At 45.7% G+C, this 22,812-nt stretch overlaps 3 protein-coding genes across 6 annotated transcripts in view; all 3 read left to right on the forward strand.

The window, feature by feature from the left end:
* LOC146421522 (uncharacterized) overlaps positions 1–4,296 on the forward strand; it is a 30,926-nt gene extending 26,630 nt beyond the window's left edge. The window contains exon 5 of the mRNA XM_085047368.1: positions 3,784–4,296. The gene's annotated coding sequence lies outside the window, so the exon portion shown is untranslated. The remainder of the gene's footprint in view (positions 1–3,783) is intronic.
* LOC146421512 (C-type lectin domain family 2 member B-like) overlaps positions 1–22,812 on the forward strand; it is a 186,571-nt gene that overhangs the window by 154,857 nt on the left and 8,902 nt on the right. For 3 of the 4 annotated variants that reach the window (XM_085047352.1, XM_085047351.1, XM_085047350.1), the window contains exons 3-4: positions 3,041–3,145; positions 3,383–3,567. In XM_085047352.1, coding sequence (XP_084903478.1) covers positions 3,041–3,145; positions 3,383–3,567 — 290 coding nt within the window. Of the gene's footprint in view, positions 1–1,593; positions 1,643–2,536; positions 2,719–3,040; positions 3,146–3,382; positions 3,568–22,812 lie in introns of those variants that run through there. The other variant, XM_085047353.1, reaches the window with a different exon arrangement.
* The window catches only part of LOC146421525 (WD repeat-containing protein 46-like), a 19,298-nt gene continuing 2,110 nt past the window's right edge, over positions 5,625–22,812 (forward strand). Inside the window, exons 1-8 of the mRNA XM_085047133.1 lie at positions 5,625–5,701; positions 5,829–5,909; positions 8,109–8,221; positions 9,296–9,383; positions 10,039–10,100; positions 11,074–11,178; positions 12,991–13,141; positions 20,510–20,645. Of these exons, the coding sequence (XP_084903259.1) occupies positions 5,672–5,701; positions 5,829–5,909; positions 8,109–8,221; positions 9,296–9,383; positions 10,039–10,100; positions 11,074–11,178; positions 12,991–13,141; positions 20,510–20,645 (766 nt within the window). The 5' untranslated portion in view covers positions 5,625–5,671. The remainder of the gene's footprint in view (positions 5,702–5,828; positions 5,910–8,108; positions 8,222–9,295; positions 9,384–10,038; positions 10,101–11,073; positions 11,179–12,990; positions 13,142–20,509; positions 20,646–22,812) is intronic.

Raw genomic sequence — 22,812 nt, forward strand, 5'->3', positions numbered from 1 at the left:
TTTCTCCATTCCCATTTCTTCCATCATTTTCTCCATTCCCGTTCTCTCCCCAGCACACCCTAAGCTGCTCCTGGGGCTCCAATCCGGTTCTGCCAGGAGATTTTGGGGAAGCTTGAGGAGCAGAGAAGCCTCGGGGTTGTTCCCTGGCGGCTGTGAGGGGCAGAGGAATTCCCGCAGCTCAGAGAGGACATTTTCCAGGCTTCCCTTGGTGGCCCCAAAAGTCCCCATTTTGCTGCTTCCCGAATTCTGCGGCTGCCGGTGGAGAACTGCAGGGGAGGGGAGAGGAGAGGAGAGATCCCTCTTCATTCCCAAAAAACATCCATTTGATTCCCTCCGAAAACCATTCTATCCCACCAAAAACCCACTTGTATTTCCCAAAATCCCCTTCCATGAAAGAAACCTCGCTCTCATTCCCCAAAAAAACCCCACTTTAAACCCCTAGAAATCCGTTTCATCCCCAAATATCATTCCCCCAAATTTCCACTTTATTCCCAAAACATTCATCTTTATTCCCCCCAAATCCATTTTCCTTCGCAAAAAAATCCACTTCTGTGCCTCAAAAATCCGCTTCTATGTCCCAAATTCTGCTTTTATTCCCCAAAACTCCATTCCCAATAATATCCTCTTTATTTCCCAAAACCTATTATTCCCCAAAACTCCCACTTTTATTCCCAAAATCCCACTATTTTTCCTCAAATCCCCTTCCATTCCCTAAAAAATCCACTTCAAAACCCTAAAAATTCACTTTATTTCCCACATCCCATTTTATTTCCAAAATTCCACTTCACCCCTCAAAAATGAAATTTTATTTTGCAAAAAACCTTCCACTTCTAAACCATTTTAATCCTCAAAATCCCATTCCATCCTCAAAAATCTTGCCCTTTTCCCAAAAATCCTGCATTTTAATTCCTAAAATCCCGTTTATTCCATCTTTGTGTCTGAATTTACAATTTAATAGAGGAGTGACATTTAACAGCATTTAACCGGATTCATACCTGAATTTAACTTCATTTATAACAGAGTTTAGCAATTCAAGAGGAGTCACAGCTAACAGCATTTCACCTGATTTATATTCGAATTTCACCTCATTTATACCTGAACTGAACGTGAGTTATACCTGAATTTAACGATTCAAGAGCAGTAACGCCTAACGGCATTTAAGCTGATTTATACCTGAATTTAACCTAATTTATGCCTGAATCAAACAGTTCCACAGCACTGAAGCTGATTTATACCTGAATTTAAGATTTCAAGAGGAGTAACATAAGTGAGGACATTTAACCTGATTTATGGATGTTTGTGACAATCCACAGGTGTTAACCCGCAGGTGTAAAGGTGACTCACGATGGATGTTTGTGACAATCCCCAGGTGTTAAACCAAAGGTGTAAAGGTGACTCACAATTGATGGCAAAACTGAGCAAGGAAATCCACCTCTCCCGACCCTTTCTCGCACTGCGCCGTTCTTCGTTCTCCGTAGTTTAAAGGCTGCAGCGTGCGCCGTTCAGCTCGAGTGTGGCACCCGCCAGCGAGCGGAGCGGAGCGGAGCCTGGGGAGGCGACCATGATCGGAGCGGAGCCCCGGGGAGGTAGTAGTGAGAGCGGCGGGGAGGCGGCGGAGCTCGGAGAGGCTGTCCCAGCGCAGGTGGGAGCCGCGCTGCCTTGTGCCGGGGCTCGGGGCTCGCTGCGGGCGGATGGAGGGGATGCAGGGGGCGGCAGGGGGGCTGTGGCGGCTTCCTTCTCCCGTCTCCCTCCCTCCCTCCCTGGCTGTGGCGCCGTGTTGCCGCTGGCCTGAGGCCGCTGAGGGAGCGGCTGCCCGCGGTCTCCTTGCCGCTGCTGCCGGAGCAGCGCTGGCTCGTCCCGGGTGCTGTGGGGAGCACAGAACAGAAAAGCGCAGCACAGAAGAGCGCAGAACAGGACAGAACAACACAGCACAGCACAGCACAGCACACTCCCGTTCCCGGGACTGTTCCCGGCCGTGCGGCACCGGGCTGGGCGCCCCTGGTGCAGCGGGACATGTCCGTGCCTGGGGCTGGCAGGGGATGGAAGGAACTTGAGTGTCTCTGCCAAGCCAAGCGATGTGGAGGAGAAAAGAGAGCAGTTTGGGGTATTTGGCGGGCCGCCAGGGCTCCCGCCATATTGATTGCTGGCCTGCAGCCATATCCGCACGCTAACCATGTCCGCCCCGCCCTCCGCATTGTCATTTCCGCACTCCCTGCCAGGCTCTGCCTCCTGTCAAAAGAAACAAAAGCAACCGGGCTCTGCAGCGCTCGCAGTCCCTGAGCTGCAACCCTCACCGCAGGGCATGCAGGGGACAATGCTGAGCCCCTCAGGGCTGCTGGTTCTTTCCTTGACCCCCCAGCAGGCTGAGCCCGATCCGCAGCTGCCCTGTTCCCGCACTCGGCAGCTCCCGGGCGCTGTCCCTGCCTGTCCCTAACTGTCCCTGCCTGTCCCAGCCCGGAGCTGCACAGCCAGAGAGGTTGGGGCTGCAGGGCCGAGCTGGGCCCGGAGCTCTCTGACACTGTGTTTGTGTCCCCAGGTGCTGCCGGGGAGCAGAGACAGGGCAGGGCTGAGCTGGTAGCGCCTTCCAGAGCCAGCACCAGCCGGGACCTCTCATCATGTATAACGCCGCTGTTGTTGAGATTCCCGAGGATGCCCTGGGTGCCCAGGATGGATCAGCAATGGGAGTCACACACAGAAAGAGCCTCAGAAGATATCTGGGTGAGTGCAGGGCCAGCGCTGTGGCCTCTAGGGAGGGGACAATGGGCAGTGTGAGCCCAGGAGCACAGGGCTGGCAGGGTGTGGCTGTGTCCAGGGCTCTACAAGAGGCCTGGTGCTCTGCTGGACTGACAGCCCTGGCCCTGGGCAGTTCTGCTGCCCTGGCTGTCCCCACACCTGTGTCCCTTGTCCCTGTTCGTGCTGCCAGCTCAGTGAGTGGCACACGGGCTGAGGGTCCCTGCTGTGCTCCCTGGTGTTGGGTGGGGATGTGAGGGCTGGGCCTGCTCAGGACAGCTCCATGCTCACGGCCTGCGGCTCTTTCCAGCTCCTGTTGAGTGGATCAGATCCCATCCCGTGCTCACCCTGGCTGTGCTGACTCTGCTCCTGCTCCTGGCTGTGGCTCTGGCGGTGTCCTTGGCTGCTGTGTCAGGTAAGGAGGAGCAGCAGCCTCAGCCCAACCCCTCGGGGCACTGCGGGCTCACTGCTCCCTCACGGCCGGGATCGTCCCTCAGCCCCGCCCTGACCAATCAGCGCGCGGGAGAACGAGGAGTGACGGCTGAATCAGCCAATCGCTGGGGGTGGGGGAATTAGAGCGGGAAAATCAGCCAATGGGAGCTCGGGCTGCTCCGTGAGGGGAGAATCCTCAGACCCTCTGTTCGCTCTGCAGGGAGAAGACAAACTGACGCTCCGGTTACATCTGACACTCCTCTGCTGCTGGCCTGTCCCCATGGCTGGGTTGGGTACAACGGGATCTGCTACTTCCTCTCAACGGATCGTCTCTCCTGGGATGAGGCTAAGGCTCGCTGCTCTGAGCTCGGGGCCTCCCTGGCTGTGCTCAATGACAAGGAAATGGTGAGTGAGGGGTTTGGGGTGGCTGAGGGGAGCCTGGGGAGCTCCTGGGCCAGGGATGCAGCTCCCATTATCTGCTCCTCTCTCCTTGCCAGGAGTTCCTGTTCCATTTCAGCAAGAACAACGATTACTGGCTCGGGCTGCACAGACAGAACCAGCAGCTGCAGTGGGTGGATGGCAGCAACTTCAGCTCCTTGTGAGTGCTGGGGGCACAGGCAGGGCCTGGGGGGCACAGGGGCACAAGGTGTCCCCCTGAGGTTCCAGCACTGTCTCTGCTCCTCCCTGCAGGGTTCCTGTGCTGGGCAATGCAGACTGTGCGTTCCTGGCTGAGAATTGTCTCAGAAGACAGCCCTGCTCAAGTGACATGCAGTATATCTGCAGCAGAGCCCAGTCTCACCTGTGACAGAGGATAGAAGAAAGATCTTCTCCATACTGGGCAGTCAAAGGTTCATTTCTTCCTCCCTAGCAAAGGGATTTCCTTCCTCAGCCACAGTGTCTGCCTTGCACTGATCCTCACTGTCACCTCAGTGCTTGTTCTGCAGGAGATGAACCTGCAGGAGGAAGAAATGATGTGAAAGCTCTGAGTTTGTGGGCTGGGGGTTGCTTTCTATCTCTGGAGCCATTTTAGGGTTCCTGTTTCTCTTGCACTACATATTTCTCTAGAGCTCTTTTCTATACCTATGGATATAAGTGTGTGAGAAGATATTTGAAACACATTCTCCTAACACTGTATTTCTACACTAATCTTGCACATTTACATTGATCTACTGCTTTGCTTACAGACTATAAAGAGGTGCTTCATATGAGAGTGACTTTCCTCGGTGTGAAGTACTAATAATGCCAAGGTGTGGATTTAACCCCACCTGGGCCATTCGCTGAAGGGCTGGACTGCATCCTTGCTGTCCCTTCCAACTCAGAACTTTCTACCATGGTCTTGTGTGACCTCCATCAGTATTTATGGTGCCAATGTTGCTGTTGTTCTTATTTACTGTATTATTTTATTTTTAAATAAAAGCTAATCAAGTCCACACTGTCCCCCATGTCCCCTCAGCACCTGCAGTCCTGTCCCTTGCCCTGCTGCCCCTGCCCCGGGGGCTTCAGCCGAGCCAGAGCCTCTTCCCAGTGATCCCAGTGCTCCCAGTCTGCCCGTGCAGCCTCCAGCAGCCAGCGAGGCCTTCAGCTGGGCCGGCAGAGAGGAGCTGCTGGAGCTCCCAAATCAGTTGGGTTCCGTTTGTCCTTCCCAGCCTGGGGAACAACGATTTGGGAGTTTTCTGCCCAAACGCTGTCCGTTCCTCCGCTCAGCCCAAGGGGTTTGGGGAGATTTTGGCTTTTTGGGGGAAACCAAAGCGATGCACGGAGCTCACCCAGCACAGGGCAGCTCTGCAGGCGCTGAGCTGGATTGAGCCTGGCAGAGGAGCAAAGCGTCTAGATGGATGTGATAACTGGGCATCGAAAATTAAAAAAGGTTTGGAAGAAATTGGGAAGGAAATCAAAATTCTACATGAAGTGGGTTCCAGAAATTACACCTTGAAATTCGACCAGATCTTCCACACTCTCACTTCCTGGAGCGGTTTTCTGGGGACTGGAATGGGATTTTGAGGAATAAAAGTGGGGTTTGGCGCCAAGATTTTTTTTTTTTTTTTTGCAATAAATACTAATGTTTGGAGAATAAAAGTAATTTTGGAGGAAAATTTGTTTTTTGAGGGGAAGGAGAATCCCCTCTTGGAAAAAGGAGAAATTGAAACTTCCTAAAACCCCACCCGGGGGGAGGGGCGGCCAAAAATTTGGGAGGAAAAAAAGGGAAAATGCTCCATACCCGGATTTGCCCTCAGCAAAGATGGCGGCGGCCGCGTCTAGTTTTTCCGCCCTTATCAAAAATGGCGGCGAAGCAGTTTCCGCTCCCTCCGCCCTCATCCAAGATGGCGTCGCCCATAACCAAAATGGCGATGCCCTTAACCAACATGGCGGCCTCGTTTTACCAAATGCGCGCCTTGCCCTTTACCAAGATGGCGCCGCACCCTCACCCCACTTCTCTCTGGTTGGTCGCCATTTGCCCGCCCTTCAATCTGATTGGCTTCTCGCACGGAACTGGGCGTGGCTTCCCCACATGGTCGCGATGGCGGGCGGCGTGTCGGGGGTGAGGGGATGAGGAGTTTTCCCCAAACTTTGGGGTTTCTGTGGGAATTTGAGTGATCTTGGAGGGAGTTGAGGGGATTTTTGGGGTTCCTGGCTCATTCCGGGCCTCATTTACGCTTTTCCCGCAGAGGACAGACCCTTTTCCCGGTCCAGCGCCGCTGCCGCGCCACAGAGTGAAGAGATTCCTGAGGGGAACTGAGGAAAAACCGGTAAAAATCGGGGAATTTCGGGGATTCGTGAGGGGAATTGAGGTGAATTTGGGGATCACGGGGAGATTTGGGGTTCTGGAAGAGATTTGGGAGGTGCAGGAAGGGATTTGAGGGGGAATTTGGGAGAATTTGAGTGATATTGGAGGGAATTTGGAGGATTCGTGAGGGGAATTGGGGGGAATTTGGGGATTCCGGTGGGATTTGAGGGTTCTGGAAGGGGTTTGGGGGGTGTAGGAAGGATTAAAGGGATCCTGAGGGGAATTTGGGGGAATCTGAGGGATATTGGAGGGAATTTGGGAGATTCGTGATGGGAATCTGAGGGAAATTTGGGGATTCCCGGGGGATTTGGGGTTCTGGAAGGGATTTGAGGGATCCTGAGGGGAATTTGGGGGAATTTGAGGGAATTTGGGGGATTCGTGAGGGTAATTAGGAGGAATTTGGGGATCCTGAGGGGAATTGGGGGTTCCGGAAGGGATTTGGGAGATGCAGGAAGGGATTTGAGAGGAATTTGGGGGAATTTGTGGGGAATTGGAAGGAATTTGGAGGATTCGTGAGGGGAATTGGGGGGAATTTGGGGATCACGGGTGAATATGGGGTTCTGGAAGGGATTTGGGAGGTACAGGAAGGGATTTGAGGGGGAATTTGGGAGTATTTGAGTGATCTTGAAAGGAATTTCGGGGATTCGTGAGGGGAATTGGGTGGAAGTTGGGGATCCTGAAGGGATTTGGGGTTCCGGAAGAGATTTGGGGGGTGCAGAAAAGGATTTAAGGGGAATTTGGGGGAATTTGAGTGATCTTGGAAGGAATTTGGGGGATTCGTGAGGGGAATTAGGAGGAATTTGGGGATCCTGAGGGGAATTGGGGGTGCAGGAAGGGATTTGGGAGGAATTTAGGGGAATTTGAGGGGAATTGGAAGGAATTTGGAGGATTCGTGAGGGGAATTGGGTGGAATTTGAGGGATATTGGAGGGAATTTTGGGGATTCATGAGGGGAATTGGGGGGAATTTGGGGATCCTGAGGGGAACTGGGGGTTCCGGAAGGGATTTGGGTCGTGTAGGAAGGGATTTGAGAGGGAATTTGGGGGAATCTGAGGGATTTTGGAAGCAATTTGGGGATTTGTGAGGGGAATTGGGGGGAATTTGGGGATCCTGAGGGGATTTGGGGCTCTGGAAGGGATTTGGGAGATGCAGGAAGGGATTTAAGGGGAATTTGGGGGAATTTGAGTGATCTTGGAGGGAATTTGGGGGATTCCTGAGGGGAAGTGGAGGGAATTTGGGGATTCCGGGGGGATTTGAGGGTTCTGGAAGGGATTTGGGAGGTGCAGAAAGGGATTTGAGAGGAATTTGGGGGAATTTGAGGGGAATTGGAAGGAATTTGGGAGATTCTTGAGGGAATTGGGGAAAATTTGGGAGATTCATGAGAGGAATGGGGGAATGGATCAGGGGAACAGGGAAGGGATTCTGGGGGATTTGGGGTGCAGGAAGGGATTTGAGGGATCCTGAGGGGAATTTGGGGAAAATTTGAGTGATCTTGGAAGGAATTTTGGTGTTTCATGAGGGGAGTTTGGGGATCTGGGCGGAATTTTGGGGAGAATTTTGGGAGAATTTGGGGGGAATTTTGAGTGGAATTTTAGGGGGATTTTGGGTGGAATTGTGGGGAGAATTTGGGGAAGTTGGGTCAAATTTTGGAGGATTTGGGTGGAATTTTGAGTGGAATTTTAGGGGGATTTTGGGTAGAATTTAGGCTGAATTTTGGGTTGAATTTGGGTGGAGTTTTGGGGTGGATTTGGGTGGAATTTTGGGGGAATTTAGGGTGAATTTTGCATTGCATTTGAGTGGAATTTTGGGGGAAGTTAGGGTTCAATTTGGGTGGAATTTTGGGTTGAATTTTTGGGAGATTGGGGTGGAATTGTGGGTGAATTATGGGTTGAATTCGGGTGGAATTTTGGGGTGGATTTTATAGAAATTTGGGGGGAATTTTGAGATAATTTAGATGGAATTTTGGGGTAATTTTGGGTGGAATTTTGGGATAACTTAGATGGAATTTTGGGTGGAATTTTGAGATAATTTAGATGGAATTTTGGGGTAATTTTGGGTGGAATTTTGAGGTAATTTAGATGGAATTTTGGGGTAATTTTGGGTGGAATTTTGAGGTAATTTAGATGGAATTTTGGGGTAATTTTGGGATGTTTTCCCCCCAGCCCCGCCCTGTCGCCCCTCGGCTCCATTGGCACCTGAAAAACTTGGAAAATCAGGAAAAATCAGCAGCAGAAAAAGCAGCAAGATGGGAACCTCTGCTGCCCGAGGAGCCCGGGTGAGAATTCCCAAAAAAACCCCCAAAAAACCCCAAAAAACCCTAAAATCCAGAGGGAAATCCCAAAATCCAGCTGGGAATTCCCAAAATCCAGCAGGAAATTCCCAAAAATCCATCATGAACTATCCAAAATCCAGCAGGAAATTCCCAAAAATCTGGCAGGAAATTCCCAAAATCCAGCAGGAAATTCCCAAAATCCAGCAGGAAATTCCCAAAATCTGGGAGGAACATCCAAAAATCTGTGAGGAGTTTCTCAAAATCTATCTAGAACCCCAAAAATCCATCAGGAAATCCCAAAAATCCACCATAAATCCCTTAAAATCCATGAGGAAACCCAAAAATCTATCAGAAATATCCCAAAAATCTATCATAGATCCACTAAAATCCATCCAGGATCCCAAAATCTGTCAGGAACTTCCTAAAATCTGTGAGGAAAATCACAAAATTCATCCAGGATCTCCCAAAAATCCATCAGGAAACCCCAAAAATCCCTCAATTATCCCAAAAAATCCATCCAGGATCCCCAAAAATCCCTGAATTTTCCCAAATTTTCCCAAAATTCCCATTTTTCCAGGTTTTTAGAGCCAGACCCAGGGCAGGATCCCTGCAACAACCCCAAAAATCTCCCAAAAATCCATGAGAAATCTCCCAAAAATCCCTTAATTATCCCCAAAAATCCCTCAAATATCCCCAAAAATCTCTTAATTATCCCCAAAAGTCCATGGATTATCCCAAAATCTCCATAAAATCCCTCAATTATCCCCCAAAATCCCTCAATTATCCCCAAAAATCCCTCAATTATCCCTAAAAATCCCTCAATTATGACAGAAAATCTTTCAATTATCCCCAAAAATCCACGAGTTATCCCCAAAAATCCATGGATTATCCCCAAAAATCCATAAATTATCCAGAAATTCCTCCAAATCTCCCAAAAATCAATGAGAATTCCAAAAAAATCCATGGATTATCCCCAAAAATCCCTTAATTATCACCAAAAATCCATGAGAAACCCCCCAAAAATCCCTCAATTATCCCCAAAAATCCCAAATTTTCCCAAATTCCCAATTTTCCCAGGTTTTTGGAGCCAGACCCAGGGCAGGATCCCTGCACAATCACCCAGAGGGAAATTGCAGATTCTGTGGATATTGCCAGCGCCAGCAAGGTGAGGATTTGGGGGAAAAAATGGGGATTTTTGGGAAAAAAATGGGAATTTTGGGAAAAAATGGGATTTGGGAGGAAGAATGGGGATTTTGGGGAAAAAAATCCCTTGAATTTTGGAAAAAAAACCCCAAATTTTTGGGAAAAAATGGGGATTTTGGGGGGGAAAATGGGGATTTTGGGGAAAAAAAATGGGATTTTGGGGGGAAAATGGGAATTTTGGGGAAAATGGAGATTTGGGGAAAAAAGGGGATTTTGGGAAAAAAATCAAAATTTGGGGGGAAAAAACTGAATTTTGCGGAAAAAAAATGGGGATTTTGGGGAAAAAATGGGATTTTGGGGAAAAAAAGGGATTGGGGGAGAATGGGATTTTTGGGATGGAAAAATGGGAATTTTGGGGGAGAAAATGGGAATTTTTGGGAAAAAATGGGAATTTTGGAGAGAAAAAAAGGGAATTTTTGGGGATAAAAAGAAATTTTGGGAAGGGGAAAAATGGGGAATTTGGGGTGAAAAAAAGGGAATTTGAGGAAAAAAGGAATTGTGGGAAATGAAGGGGATTTGGGGAAGGAAAGGAAGGGAATTATTTTGGGGAAAAAAAGGGAATTTTGGGGAAAGAAGGGAATTTTGGGTGAGAATTCCCAATTTTTTGGGGTTTTTAGCACTTTGATCTTCGCCTGGAGCAGTTTGGGCCTTACAGGGTTGATTACACCAGGAATGGCAGGTGAGCTCCAGTATAAACCAGTATGGACCAGTATGGAATGGGATAGAGCAGTATAAACCAGTATGGACCAGTATTAACCAGTATGGGATGGTATGGACCAGTATAAACCAGTAGGAACCAGTATAAACCAGTATGGAATGGTACAGACCAGTACGGACCAGTCTGGATTGGGATAGACCAGTATAAACCAGTAGGAACCAGTATAGACCAGTATAAACCAGTATGGGATGGTACAGATCAGTATGGACCAGTATGGATTGCGATAGACCAGTATAAACCAGTACAGACCAGTATAAACTGGGATAGACCAGTCTGAACCAGGATAGACTAGTCTGGACCAGTATGGAATGGGATAGACCAGTATAAACCAGTATGGGATGGTACTGACCAGTCTGGACCAGTATGGGATGGTACAGACCAGTATAAACCAGTATGGAATGGTATAGACCAGTATAAACCAGTATGGGATGGTACTGACCAGTATGGACCAGTATGGATTGCGATAAACCAATATAAACCAGTACAGGCCAGTACGGACCAGTATAAACTGGTCGTTGCCAGTCTCCCAGTTTGTTCCAATCCATTCCCAGTCCGTTCCAGTCCATCCCAGTCCCTCCCAGTCCATCCCAGTCCCTCCCAGTTCCCTCCCAATCCCTCCCAGTCCATCCCAGTTCAATCCCAGTCCATCCCAGTCCCTCCCAGTCCATCCCAGTCCCTCCCAGTCCCTCCCAGTTCAATCCCAGTCCCTCCCAGTTCAATCCCAGTCCATCCCAGTTCCATCCCAGTCCATCCCAGTCCATCCCAGTCCCTCCCAGTCCATCCCAGTCCATCCCAGTCCATCCCAGTCCCTCCCAGTCCATCCCAGTCCCTCCCAGTCCATCCCAGTTCCATCCCAGTTCCATCCCAGTCCATCCCAGTCCCTCCCAGTCCATCCCAGTCCATCCCAGTCCCTCCCAGTATCCCCATTTCCCAGGTTCCTGTTGCTGGGCGGGGCCCGCGGTCACGTGGCCGCTCTGGACTGGAGCTCTCGGCGCCTCAGCTGTGAGTTCAACGTCATGGAGCCAGTCAGAGACCTGCGGTGAGCTGGGAGCGACTGGGAGGGACTGGGAGGGGACTGGGAGGGACTGGGAGGGAACTGGGATGGACTGGGAGGAGGCTGGGAATGGATTGGAGGGACTGGGATGGACTGGGGTGGACTGGGAGGGACTGGGAGGGGCTGGGAGCGACTGGGTTGGGCTTCGGAAGGACTGGGATGGACTGGGAGAGGACTGGGAATGGACTGGAGGGGACTGGGAATGGGAACTGGGAGGGACTGGTAATGGACTGCGATGGACTGGGAGGAACTGGGAGGTACTGGGAAGGGAATGGGATGGACTGGGAGGGACTGGGAGTGAACTGGTAATGGACTGGAAACTACTGGGAGGGAACTGGGAGGAGTTTAGGGGGAACTGGGATGGACTGGGAGGGACTGGGATTGAACTGGGAGGGACTGGGATGGACTGGGAGTGAACTGGTAACATACTGGAAACTACTGGGAGGGAACTGGGAAGAGTTTGGGGGAGCTGGGAGGGACTGGGAGAGGATTGGAGGTGAATGGGAGGGGAATGGGAGGGACTGGGAGGGAACTGGGAATGGATTGGGGGGACTGGGAAGGGAATGGGGAGGACTGGAATGAGCACTGGGGGCACTGGGATGAACTGGGAGGGACTGGGAATATATTGGGATGGACTGGGAGGGTTATGAGGGAACTGGGAGGGAACGGGAAGGGACTGGGAAGGGAATGGGATGAACTGGGAGGGACTGGGAATAGACTGGGAGGGAACTGGGAGGGAACTGGGATGGGTTTAGGGTGAACTGGGAGAGACTGGGATGGGACTGGGAATGGATTGGGAGGGACTGGGATGAGCACTGGGGGCACTGGGATGGACTGGGAAGGACTGGGAAACACTGGGAGGGAACTGGAAGGGACTGGGAGGGACTGGGATGGACTGGGAAGGACTGGGAGTGAAGTTGTAATAGACTGGAAACTACTGGGAGGGACTGGGATGGGTTTATGGGGGAACTGGGAGAGACTGGGAATGGATTGGAGGGGACTGGGATGGACTGGGATGGACTGGGAGGAGCTGGGATGGACTGGGATGGACTGGAGGCATTTACTCCATTTTTGGTCTGAAAATTCTCTTTTTTTTCTCTCCCCAAATCCCCATTTCTCCCCCTAAAATCTCATTTTTCCTCCTAAAATCCCCATTTCCACTCTCAATATCTTCATTTTTCCTCCAAAAATCTTCATTTTTCCCCCTAAAATCTCTTTTTTTCTCCTAAAATCCCCATTTCTTCTCCTAAAATCTCTATTTTCACTTTTAAAAATCTCCATTTTCCCTCCTAAAATCTCCATTTCCACTGTTAAAAATCTCGATTTTCACTTTTAAAATCTCCATTTTCACTTTAAAAAATCTCATTTTCCTCCTAAAACCCCATTTTTCCCCTAAAATCCCCATTTTCCCCTAAAACCCCATTTTTTTTCCCCAAACCCCATTTATTTCCAAAACCCCATTATTTCCCCAAAATTCCCTTTTTCTCCTCTAAAATCCCCATTTTTCCCCCAAATCCCCATTTTTCCCCCTAAAATCTCATTTTTCCCCTAAAATCTTCATTTTTCCTCCTAAAAATTTTCATTTTCCCCCTAAAATCCCCATTTTTCCTCCTAAACTCTTCATTTTTCCTCCTATAATCCTCATTCCTCCTCCAAAAATCTTCATTTTCCCTTCTAAAATCCCCATTTTTCCCCTAAACTCTTCATTTTTTCCCCCCAAACCCTATAAAACCCCCATATTTCCCCCCCCAAACCCCATTTTTTCCCCAAAATCCCATTTTTCCCCCCAAACCCCAGCTGGCTGCACAGTGAGTCTCTGCTGGCCGTGGCTCAGCGCCGCTGGCTGCACGTCTACGACAGCCAGGGGCTGGAGATCCACGTGGTGAGGAAATTCCAGGGGATCCTCAGGATGGAATTCCTGCCCTACCACTTCCTGCTGGCTGCTGTGGTGAGTCCTGCAAAATTCCCAAAATTTTGGGAAAATTTGGGAAAAATTCGGGGAAATTTGAGTGATTTTTGGCTGATTTTTCACCATTTTTTGGTGATTTTTCGCCAAAGTTTGGTGATTTTTCGCCATTTTTTGGTGATTTTTAGCCAATTTTTGCCATTTTTTCGGTGGGTTTTCCCCATTTTTTACCAATTTTTACCAATTTTAATGAATTTTGGATGAGTTCTGCAAGTTTTTGGGGTGATTTTTGCCACTTTTTGGTGATTTTTTGCCAATTTTTGGGGTGAGTTTGGCCGATTTTAGCCAATCCACGTGGTCAGGAGATTCCAGGGGATCCTCAGGATGGAATTCCTGCCCTACCACTTCCTGCTGGCTGCTGTGGTGAGTGCTGAATGAAAATCTGAAATTTTGGGGAAAATTCGGGAAAATTTGAGCCATTTTTGGCCATTTTTTGGTGATTTTTCGCTAATTTTTCACCATTTTTTGGTGATTTTTCGCAGATTTTTGGTGATTTTTCGCCAATTTTTTGTAATTTTTAGCCAATTTTTACCATTTTTCAGTGGGTTTTCCCCATTTTTTGCCAGTTTTAATGAATTTTGGGTGAGTTCTGCAAATTTTTGGGGTGATTTTTGCCGTTTTTGGTGATTTTTGGCTGATTTTTGCCCATTTTTTGCCAATTTTTGGGGTGGCTTTGGCTGACTTTAGCCAACCCACGTGGTGAGGAGATTCCAGGGGATCCTCAGGATGGAATTCCTGCCCTACCACTTCCTGCTGGCTGCTGTGGTGAGTTTGGGGAAATTCCCAAAATTTTGGGAAAATTTGGGAAAAATTCGGGAAAATTTGAGCCATTTTTGGCTATTTTTTGGTGATTTTTTGCTAATTTTTCGCCGATTTTTGGTGATTTTTAGCCAATTTTTGCCATTTTTTCGGTGGGTTTTCCCTATTTTTTACCAATTTTTACCAATTTTGATGAATTTTGGATGAGTTCTGCAAGTTTTTGGGGTGATTTTTGCCACTTTTTGGTGATTTTTTGCCAATTTTTGGGGTGAGTTTGGCCGATTTTAGCCAATCCAAGTGGTCAGGAGATTCCAGGGAATCCTCAGGATGGAATTCCTGCCCTACCACTTCCTGCTGGCTGCTGTGGTGAGTCCTGCAAAATTTGGGCAAATTTGGGAAAAATTCGGGAAAATTTGAGCCATTTTTGCCCATTTTTTGGTGATTTTTCGCTAATTTTTCGCCGATTTTTGGTGATTTTTAGCCAATTTTTGCCCTTTTTTCAGTGGGTTTTCCCCATTTTTTGCCAATTTTAATGAATTTTGGGTGAGTTCTGCAAATTTTTGGGGTGATTTTTGCCGTTTTTGGTGATTTTTGCCCGATTTTTGCCCATTTTTTGCCAATTTTTGGGGTGAGTTTGGCCGATTTTAGCCAACCCACGTGGTGAGGAGATTCCAGGGAATCCTCAGGATGGAATTCCTGCCCTACCACTTCCTGCTGGCTGCTGTGGTGAGTCCTGCAAAATTCCCAAAATTTCGGGAAAATTTGGGAAAAATTCGGGAAAAATTCGGGAAAATTTGAGCCATTTTTGGCCATTTTTTGGTGATTTTTTGGCTGATTTTTGCCAATTTTTGGTGATTTTTCGCTGATTTGTGTCAATGTTTGGATGGGTTTGGCCCATTTTTCCCCATTATTATTTTTCCCCATTATTATTTTTCCCCATTATTATTTTTCCCCCTTTTTTCCCCATTTTTTCCCCATTTTCCCCCATTTTTCCTACTTCCCATGTTTATTCTCCATTTTTTCACCATTTATTCTCCATTTTTTCACCATTTTTTCACCATTTCTCACCCTATTTTCCCCATTTTTTCCCATTTTTTCCAATTTCTTCACTGTTTTTCCCCATTTTTCCATGTTTTTCTCCCCCAGAGCTAGCTGGGCTGCTGCAGTTCCGGAACATCTCTGTGTTTTTCCCCATTTTCCCCCCATTTTTCCCCATTTTCCCCCATTTTTCCCCCATTTTTCCACCTTTTTTGGCCTTTTTTTCCCCATTTTCCCCCATTTTTCCCCATTTTCCCCCCAGAGCTAGCTGGGCTGCTGCAGTTCCTGGACATCTCTGTGTTTTTTCACCATTTTTTCACCATTTTTCACCATTTTCCACCCTTTTTCCACCCTTTATTCCTCCCGTTTTTTGCCCGCTTTTCACTGTTTTCCCACCATTTTTCTCCCATTTTTTCACCACTTGTAGTCACAATTTTTGTAATTTTCCACTCTTTTTTTACTATTTTCCCACTGGTTTTCCCTCATTTTTTCACCCTTTAATTGTTCTTTTTCCCCTGTTTTTTCACCCGTTTTCTCCCTTTTTTTACCTGTTTTTTCACTGTTTTCCCCCACTTTTCCCATTTTTTCCCATTTTCCCATGTTTTCTCCCCATTTCTCCCCCAGAGTTCACTGGGTTTGCTGCAGTTCCTGAACATCTCAGTGTTTTTTCACCATTCCTCCCCATTTTTTCACCATTTTTTTTCACCCTTTCCCACCATTTTTTTTCACTCTTTTTTGCCTTTTTTCCACCATTTTCCACCCTTTTTTTTCCCTTTTCTCTCCCATTTTCCACTGTTTTTCTCCATTTTTTCACAGTTATTTTGCCATTTTTTCACCATTTGCCGCCACGTTTTCACTGTTTTTCACCATTTTTCCCATTTTTTCCCATTTTCCATGTTTTCTCTCCCAGAGCTAGCTGGGCTGCTGCAGTTCTTGGACATCTTGGATGTTTTTTCACCATTTTTTCACCATTTTTCACTGTATTTTCCCCATTATTTTTCCCCATTATTTTCCCCCATTTTCCCCATTTTTCCCACTTCCCATGTTTATTCTCTGTTTTTTCACCACTTATTGTCCATTTTTTCCCTGTTTTTCTCCATTTTTTCACAGTTTTTTGCCATTTTTTCGCTGTTTTTCACCCTATTTTCCCCATTTTTCCCCATTTTTCCCATTTTCCCATGTTTTCTCCCCATTTTTCCCCCCAGAGTGAGCTGGGTTTGCTGCACTTCCTGAACATCTTGGTGTTTTTTCCCTGTTTTTTCCCCGTTTTTCCCTGTTTTTTTCCCCATTTTCCCAATTTTTTCACTGTTTTTCCCCATTTTTCCCAATTTTTCCCCATTTTCTCTCCCCCAGAGCTCGCTGGGTTTGCTGCAGTTCCTGAACATCTCAGTGTTTTTTCCCATTTTCACCATTTTCCCCCCATTTTTTCACCATTTTTCCACCATTTTTTTTGTCTTTTTTCCACCATTTTCCACCCTTTTCTCACCCATTTTTCTCCCCATTTTTCTCTCCATTTTTCTCCCCATTTTTTCATTGTTTTTCCCCATTTTTTGCCTGTTTTTTCCCCATTTCTCCCCCAGAGCTAGCTGGGCTGCTGCAGTTCCTGGATATCTCAGTGTTTTTTCACCATTTCTCCCCATTTTTTCACCATTTTTCCACCATTTTTCACCCTTTTCTCACCCATTTTTCCCCATTTTTCGCCATTTTTCCCCATTTTTTCACCGTTTTTCCCCGTTTTTTCACTGTTTTTCCCCATTTTTTCTCCATTTTCCCCATTTTTCCATGTTTTTTTCCCCCAGAGCTCACTGGGTTTGCTGCACTTCCTGAACATCTCTGTGTTTTTTCACCATTTTTTCACCATTTTACCCCATTTTCCCCCCATTTTTTCACCATTTTTCTCTGATTTTTCACCATTTTTTCACCCATTTCCCCCATTTTTCCCTGTTTTTCCCCCATTTTTCCCATTTCCCACCATTTTCCCCATTTTCCCCCCAGAGCTAGCTGGGTTTGCTGCACTTCCTGAACATCTTAGTGGTTTTTCCCCATTTTTCCCCATTTTTCCCCATTTTTCCCCCATTTTTCCCCATTTTTTCACCGTTTTTCCCCGTTTTTTCACTGTTTTTCCCCATTTTTTCTCCATTTTCCCCATTTTTCCATGTTTTCTCCCCCAGAGCTCGCTGGGTTTGCTGCAGTTCCTGATCATCTCAGTGTTTTTTCACCATTTTTTCACCATTTTTTGCTGTATTTCCAGCATTTTTAACCATTTTTCCCCATTTCCCACTTTTTTGCCATTTTCCCACTGTTTTCCCCCATTTTTCCACTGTTTTTCTCCATTTTTCCACCGTTTTTCACCCTATTTTCCCCGTTTTTTCTCCATTTTCCCAATTTCTTCACTGTTTTTCCCCATTTTTCCCCATTTTTTCCCATTTTCCCATTTTTTTCCCCATTTTTCCCCCCAGAGCTCGCTGGGTTTGCTGCATTTCCTGGACATCTCGGTGTTTTTTCACCATTTTTTCATCATTTTTTCACTATTTTCCCCATTTTTCCCATTTTGTCACCGTTTTCCCACCCCTTTTTTTGCCTTTTTTTCCCCATTTTCCACCCTTTTCTCACCCATTTTCCCCCATTTTCCCCCGATTTTTCCCCATTTTTTTCTCCATTTTTCCCATTTTTCCATGTTTTTCTCCCCCAGAGCAATCTGGGTTTGCTGCAGTTCCTGAACATCTCGGTGTTTTTTCACCATTTCTCCCCATTTTCCCCCCATTTTTTCACCATTTTTTGCTGTATTTTCCCCGTTTTTTCATTGTTTTTCCCCATTTTCCCCATTTTGGCACCATTTTCCCACCCTTTTTTTGCCTTTTTTCCCCATTTTCCACCCTTTTCTCACCCATTTTTACCCTTTTTTCCTCCCTTTTTCCTCCATTTTTCCCCCTTTTTCCCCTTTTTCCCCTTTTTCCCCATTTTTCCCATTTTTCCATGTTTCTCCCCCAGAGCTCACTGGTTTGCTGCACTTCCTGAACATCTCAGGGTTTTCTCCCCATTTTTTCACCATTTTGGCCCTATTTTCCCCCATTTTTTCACCATTTTTCACTGTATTTCCCCCATTTTTTCACCCATTTCCCCCATTTTTCCCTGTTTTTCCCCCATTTTTCCCATTTCCCACCATTTTCCCCATTTTCCCCCCAGAGCTAGCTGGGTTTGCTGCAGTTCCTGATCATCTCAGTGTTTTTTCACCATTTTTTCACCATTTTTTCACCATTTTTTCACCATTTTTTCACCATTTTTTCACCATTTTTTCACCATTTTTTGCTGTATTTCCAGCATTTTTAACCATTTTTCCCCATTTCCCACTTTTTTGCCATTTTCCCACTGTTTTCCCCCATTTTTCCACTGTTTTTCTCCATTTTTTCCCCATTTTTCCCCATTTTTTCCCCGTTTTCCCCCATTTTCCCCATTTTCCCATGTTTTCTCCCCATTTTTCCCCCCAGAGTGAGCTGGGTTTGCTGCACTTCCTGAACATCTTGGTGTTTTTTCCCTGTTTTTTCCCCGTTTTTTTCCCCATTTTCCCAATTTCTTCACTGTTTTTCCCCATTTTTTCCCATTTTTCCATGTTTCCCCCCAGAGCTCGCTGGGCTGCTGCAGTTCCTGAACATCTCAATGTTTTTTTCCTATTTTCCCCCATTTTTCACCATTTCCCCCCCGTTTTCCCCCATTTTTTCACCGTTTTTTCACTGGTTTACCCCATTTTTCCCATTTCCCATGTTTTCCTCCCAGAGCTAGCTGGGTTTGCTGCAGTTCCTGAACATCTCAGTGTTTTTTCCCATTTTTCCCCTGTTTTCCCCCATTTTTCACCATTTTTTGCTGTATTTTCCCCATTTTTCCCCACTTTTCCCCCATTTTCCCCCATTTTGTCACCATTTTTCCACCCTTTTTTTGCCTTTTTTCCCCATTTTCCACCCTTTTCTCATCCATTTTTTCCCTATTTTTTCCCCTATTTTTCCCCCATTTTTTCCCCATTTTCCCCATTTTTCCCATTTTTCCCTGTTTCTCCCCCCCCAGAGCTTGCTGGGTTTGCTGCAGTTCCTGATCATCTCAGTGTTTTTTCACCATTTTTTCACCATTTTTTCACCATTTTTTCACCATTTTTTGCTATATTTCCAGCATTTTTCCCCATTTTTCCCCATTTTTTCCCATTTCCCACTTTTTTGCCATTTTCCCACTGTTTTCCCCCATTTTTCCACTGTTTTTCTCCATTTTTCCACCGTTTTTCTCCATTTTTTCCCCGTTTTTTCCCCATTTTCCCAATTTCTTCACTGTTTTTCCCCATTTTTCCCATTTTCCCATGTTTTCTCCCCATTTTTCCCCCCAGAGTGAGCTGGGTTTGCTGCACTTCCTGAACATCTCGGTGTTTTTTCCCTGTTTTTTCCCCGTTTCTCCCTGTTTTTTTCCCCATTTTCCCAATTTCTTCACTGTTTTTCCCCATTTTTTCCCATTTTTCCATGTTTTCCCCCCAGAGCTAGCTGGGCTTGCTGCAGTTCCTGAACATCTCAATGTTTTTTTCCTATTTTCCCCCATTTTTCACCATTTTCCCCCCGTTTTCCCCCATTTTTTCACCGTTTTTTCACTGGTTTACCCCATTTTTCCCATTTCCCATGTTTTCCTCCCAGAGCTAGCTGGGCTTGCTGCAGTTCCTGAACATCTCAGTGTTTTTTTCCCATTTTTCCCCTGTTTTCCCCCATTTTTCACCATTTTTTGCTGTATTTTCCCCATTTTTCCCCACTTTTCCCCACTTTTCCCCCATTTTCCCCATTTTCCCCCATTTTTTCACCATTTTTCCACCCTTTTTTTGCCTCCCCATTCCACCCTTTTCTCATCCATTTTTACCCCCTTTTCCCCCATTTTTTCACCGTTTTTCACCCTATTTTCCCCGTTTTTTCTCCATTTTCCCAATTTCTTCACTGTTTTTCCCCATTTTTCCCCATTTTTCCCATTTCCCATGTTTTCTCCCCATTTCTCCCCCAGAGTTCACTGGGTTTGCTGCAGTTCCTGAACATCTCTGTGTTTTTTCACCATTCCTCCCCATTTTTTCACCATTTTTTTTCACCCTTTCCCACCATTTTTTTCACCCTTTTTTGCCTTTTTTTCACCATTTTCCACCCTTTTTTCCCTTTCTCCCCATTTTCCACTGTTTTTCTCCATTTTTTCACAGTTATTTTGCCATTTTTTCACCATTTGCCGCCACGTTTTCACGTTTTTCACCATTTTTCCCATTTTCCCATGTTTTTTCACCATTTTTTCACCATTTTTCACTGTATTTTCCCCATTTTTTCACCATTTTTCCCCCATTTTCCACCATTTTTCACTCCCATTTTTTCACTGTTTTTTCACCACGCCATTTTTTCCCTGTTTTTCTCCATTTTTTCACCGTTTTTTGCCATTTTTTCACTGTTTTTCACCCTATTTTCCCCATTTTTTCCCCATTTTTTCCCCATTTTCCCCCATTTTTCCCCCGTTTTTTCCCATTTTTCCCATTTTTCCATGTTTTCCCCCCAGAGCTCGCTGGGTTTGCTGCATTTCCTGGACATCTCGGTGGGTCAGGAGGTCACTTCCCTCAGGACTCGCAGTGGCAGAGCGACGGCGATGGCTCAGAACCCCCAGAATGCCTTAATCCACCTGGGACATGGAAATGGTGGGGATTTGGGAATTTTGGGATTTTTTGGAATTTTTTTGGGAATTTTGGGGGGGATTTGAGGGGTTTCTGATGGAATTTGGGGGATTTTTGTTGATTTTTGGGTGAATTTTGGGTGAGTTTCATTGGTTTTGGCAATGGCCCAGAACCCCCAGAATGCCCTGATCCATCTGGGACATGGAAATGGTGGGAATTTGGGGAATTTTGGGAAGAGTTTGGGGGGTTTTTGTTGGAATTTTGTGGGAATTTTGTTGAATTTTGGGTGAATTTCATTGAATTTTGGGGCATTTTGTTGGATTTTTGGGATGCCTTAATCCACCTGGGACATGGAAATGGTGGGAATTTGGGATTTTTGGGGATTTTTTGGGGATTTTTGGGAAGAGTTTGGAGGGTTTTTGTTGGAATTTGGGGTGAATTTTGTTGAATTTTGGGTGAATTTCATTGAATTTTTGGATTTTGGTGAATGACCCAAAACCCTCAGAATGCCTTAATCCACCTGGGACATGGAAATGGTGGGAATTTGGGAATTTTGGGAATTTTTGGGAATTTTTTTGGGCATTTTCAGGGGGATTTGAGGAGTTTCTGATGGAATTTGGGGGATTTTTGGTGATTTTTGGGTGAATTTCATTGGTTTTGGCGATGGCTCAGAACCCCCAGAATGCATTAATCCACCTGGGACACGGAAATGGTGGGAATTTGGGGATTTTGGGAATTTTTGGGAATTTTTTGGAATTTTTGGGCATTTTTGGGGAATTTTGGGGAGATTTGATGGATTTTTGGGGAATTTAATTGGAATTTTGGGGATTTAATTGGATTTTGGTGAATGACTCAAAACCCCCAGAATGCCCTCATCCACCTGGGACATGGAAATGGTGGGAATTTGGGAAATTTTGGGGAATTTTGGGAATTTTTGGGAATTTTTTGGGGAATTTTCGGGGGGATTTGAGGGGTTTCTGGTGGATTTTTGTTGGAATTTCATTGAATTTTGGGGCATTTTGTTGGATTTTGGCGATTTCCCCAAAATCCCATTTTTTTCCCTGGAAATTTTAATCTCATCACATTCCTGTTGATTTTTCTGAATTCCCTCAGAATCACCACCAAATTTTCCAGAATTCCCACTTTTTTCACCCAATTTTTTGGGTTTTTTTTAGTTTTTTGGGAATTTTTGAGATTCTTTCTTCCCAAATATCCCAAAATCCCATTTTTTCCCAATAATTTTCCAAAATTCCCAATAGAATTTGGGGAGAGATTTCACTCCCATCACCTTCCCTCAGAATCACTAAATTTTCCATAATTCCCACTTTTTTCACCCAATTTTTTCACTTTTTTCTTTCATTTTTTGGGGAATTTTTGGGATTCTCTCTTCCCAAATTCCCCAAAATCCCATTTTTCCCCAGGAATTTTCCAAAATTCCCCATAAAAATCAGGAAAATATTTCAATCCCATCACCTTCACTGCGATTTTTCTGAATTCTCCCCCAAATTTTCCACAATTCCCACATTTTTCACCCAAATTTTTCACTTTTTTTTTCATTTTTTTGGGAATTTTTGGGATTCCCTCATCCCAAATTTTCCAAAATCCCATTTTTTTCCCAGGAATTTCCCAAATTCCCAATAGAATTTAGGGAGAAATTTCAATCCCATCTCCTTCACTGCAATTTTTCTGAATTCTCCCCCAAATTTTCCACAATTCCCACATTTTTCACCCAATTTTTTTGTTTTTTTTTAAATTTTTTGGGAATTTTTGAGATTCCCTCTTCCCAAATTTTCCAAAATCCCATTTTTCCCCAATAATTTTCTCAAATTCCCAATAAAATTTGGGGGAAAGAATTTCAATCCCATCACCTTCCCTCAGAATCACTAAATTTTCCACAATTCCCACATTTTGCACCCAAATTTTTGAGGATTTTTTTTCGTTTTTTGGGAATTTTTGAGATTCTCTCTTCCCAAATTCCCCAAAATCCCATTTTTTCCCAATAATTTTCCCAAATTCCCAATAAAATTTGGGGAAAGAATTTCAATCCCATCAGATTCCCTCAGAATCACCAAATTTCCCAAATTCCCACATTTTTCACCCAATTTTTTCCCAGTTTTTTTCATTTTTTGGGAATTTTTGGGATTCTCTCTTCCCAAATTTCCCAAAATCCCATTTTTTTCCCAGAAATTTA

The sequence above is a fragment of the Lichenostomus cassidix genome, unplaced genomic scaffold, assembly GCF_008360975.1.
Source record: "Lichenostomus cassidix isolate B80296 unplaced genomic scaffold, HeHo_3.0 HiC_scaffold_33, whole genome shotgun sequence".
In the NCBI taxonomy this organism is placed as follows: Eukaryota; Metazoa; Chordata; class Aves; order Passeriformes; family Meliphagidae; genus Lichenostomus; species Lichenostomus cassidix.